The sequence below is a fragment of the Kryptolebias marmoratus genome, linkage group LG16, assembly GCF_001649575.2.
Source record: "Kryptolebias marmoratus isolate JLee-2015 linkage group LG16, ASM164957v2, whole genome shotgun sequence".
NCBI lineage: Eukaryota > Metazoa > Chordata > Actinopteri > Cyprinodontiformes > Rivulidae > Kryptolebias > Kryptolebias marmoratus.
The window spans coordinates 22,791,790-22,795,008 of NC_051445.1; the positions used below are offsets into that span (position 1 = coordinate 22,791,790).

General features: G+C 36.9%; 1 protein-coding gene across 1 annotated transcript in view; it reads left to right on the top strand.

The window, feature by feature from the left end:
• emc2 (ER membrane protein complex subunit 2) overlaps positions 1-2,291 on the top strand; it is a 26,568-nt gene extending 24,277 nt beyond the window's left edge. The window contains exon 11 of the mRNA XM_017413256.3: positions 1,770-2,291. Within this exon, the coding sequence (XP_017268745.1) occupies positions 1,770-1,856 (87 nt within the window). The 3' untranslated portion in view covers positions 1,857-2,291. The remainder of the gene's footprint in view (positions 1-1,769) is intronic.
• The last annotated feature ends 928 nt before the right edge of the window (positions 2,292-3,219 follow it).

Here is a 3,219-nt window from a genome sequence, read left to right on the forward strand (position 1 = left end):
ATTCTAATTTTCTGAAATGATGAATTTGAGATTTTCATTTGTTGTCATTTGTAATCATCAAAATTAAACGAAATAAACATTTGAAATATATGAGTTTGTATGTAATGTATGAATATAATATACAAATTTCACTTTTTAAATGGAATTACTGAAATCAATCTACTTTTTCATGATATTCTAATTTTATGACCAGCACCTGTATATATACAACAAATAGTCTGTGAAAAAAAAAAAAAAAAAAGATTTGCAACTTAAGTTTTGAGCTGGACTTCTACACAACCTAAAGAAAAACAAAAAAAGTGTGACAGGTGAGCTGTTCCAGAGACACTGTTGTTCACATTCACAGGTAATGTCTACAACATAAAAAACAGTCAGAATATGGATGGTCTTCGCAGAGTCTTTGGAAGGAGTGGGCTCCCCATTATGTGTAATAGAGCGCAATAAGTCCACAGTAGTTTTGAGCATGCTCAGAACTTCCATCGTGAGCATGTGATGGTCTATCATTATGGTGGCAGCGTATCATGATATGTGGCTCGCATGCACAGGTGTGGCATGGCTGTGATAAATTGAAGCTGGTCTGGTCACGCTGGCCTCATGTCTAAGCTACAACCGCGATCATAACAATGTCAGGATAATAACACGATACTCCTAGTTGTAGTACTTAGCTGCATCCTGTATGTTGTGGATGCAGAAAAAAGCAGAATTAACCTCTTTAAGTGCTACGTTTTAAGCAGTGTCATGACTGAAGGTGGTGTTTCAATTTTGCGTCAATCCAGCCACGTTCTAATGGGTCATGTAGGTTGTGGAGAGGGCAGCAGGTTCGTCAATGAATGGGTTTTAGAGAGCACTGATGGGACTCTGGAACACTCTCAGATGAAACAATCTCTGGACATCTACAGATGCAAAACAAAATGCTCATAAAAAGTAACATGGATCCTAAATAGCTTATAAATGGATGTTCACCAGTAATGCTGAATGATATCAACATGTTCAACCTGGTATTTCAATTGTTTGCAAATCATTGTATTATTTATTTATTTATTGTTTATTTTCTACAAAGTTCTAACCTAAGTTTTTAATTATTTTGAAAGGATTGCATAAAGATGTATTTTGGTCTTGGGTGACGCAGAAGTTTATTTTAGACAAATCCTTTGTTATATTTCTGGCTTCTTGCCCAAAGTTAAGGAAGTCATCTTCCCCTTTTTTGTTCATTTGAGGGGATGCCTTACCCGGTGCAGAATTAAATTGGGTAGAAAAATCGTGCGCCTGTATGTGTACGCATGAGTTCTCTTGTACACGTATGTGGATTATGATTTGCGGCACTTCCTGTGAAACTGTCTGGATATAGCGCTGACATCAGAGGGTTACGTACTTCTGTACTAGAGGCCAAGGAAATGGACTAAAACTGCAATTCTGTCTCCAAGCACATTTCAACCAAAAATGGTACTTACACAACACTTAAACAAAATGTCTTTAATTAGAAGTAATTTCTTACTCTGCGTGACCTATTTGCCAATTTTAATGACCACTCTTGTGTCCTGCTATTTTAGCTTCTAGCCTTCCGGATTTCAAACAAGGACAAGGATGTTTTTCCTCAGTCAGTGAAGCATACTACCGGGTGGATGAGGCTATCGCTGCCTCTGTGAGGGCGTGTTTAAGTGTACTTGGTTCTTTATTACTTCAGCTGGCTGAAAGATCTAATGCGATATCTTTTTCTCTCTCCTTCTGATTTGTTTCTCTGCTTCTCACCTTCCTCTACTGACAAACAGCTCGCTGGTCGTGGGACCAAAGAGAATAAATGTTCCATCAAGGCAGTGGAGGAGATGTTGGAGTCCATGCAGATCACCATGTCTTAGAAATCCCTGGCAACACATTTCTTTTGCCCTCTTGTTAAGTTGGAATAACTCAGACATCTTTGCAGTTCGTCCAGAACTTGATATTAAATGTATTGTTTTGTTGTTGGTGGTCCCAACCCCTTCTAAGTAGTTTTTCTGTAACTATTTGATTTTGACATAGAAAATGTGAGACATTTCTTAACCTCTCAATAGCACAAAAACCTAAAACATTCTCTAGGCAGTCCGAGCCCAACTGCAAACCAATCACAGGCTGAGCCATACTATCACCTCTCCATCCCAGCCTCGTGTTAGTAATGGATGCCACATTAACAGTAACAACGCTAAGACGATGTGACTAGGAAATGTAACAAGCTGTACAGTAAATGCTACTTATGAAGTCATTTTTGTGTGAATTCTGTTTGTAAATTAAACTAATAAAGTTTTTAAAGTCATCAACTTGTCTATTGTGTAATTGACTTAGTTGAATATGATTTTTGTAAATGGGTGAAAGTAGACATCTACATTTACTGGCATTATTTGATTTTACACTAAAGTTTATTCAGAAGAAGGAAGAGAGATTTTCTTTTTTTCTTCATGTATGTATATGGGAAAGAGAGACCTTTTAAAAGAAACAGATGAAATTGCTTACATTAGATTCGCCTTACTAGTCTAGCAGAACCAATGAAGGCCAGGCAAGGTTCAAACATGAACTGATTAGAGGTATTTTTACAGGAAAAATAACTTCAACGGGGCTCTTTTTGAAGTTACAGCATGAAAGCAAGCTGATTTGAAACTTTTTTTTTTGCCTGTTTGTTTTAGAGAGTTACTTGCATCTAATTATTGCTGTATTACTTATAGGTTCATAAATGTGAAGTTGTGAAAACGAAATAAAGGTTGTCAATCAATATAATGGGATTTATGAACATCTCAATATGGTGGTCACAGTGCCAGTCTTACTGAGGCAATAGTGCCATCTGTAGTTGGGATGAAGAACTCATGGCAGAGAAAACTGCAGCTGGAAATGAGCAACAGCCACCATTCAAATGAAATGTTAGTTGCAAACTACCTTTAAATTACTATGCTGAAGACAAAAACAGTTTTGTATAATAAATAATAACAACATATTTGCTTTGGCAAGTATTACATATCAAATAATAGGTCACAGGGTTACTTCTCATGTGATACTATATAACCTTTGTCTTAGTCCATAGTAGGAGATTCTCAGTCTACACCTTAAAACACATACTATCCCAAATAAGGAGTAAAGTAAGACAAGACCTCTCAAACCCAGCTAAGCTACTGGCTCATCTTGTGAGTATTGTGAGTAGAGGATTTAATATTAGTGCTGCCTATAATCCAGGATTCCCAGGAAGATTAGCTCTTG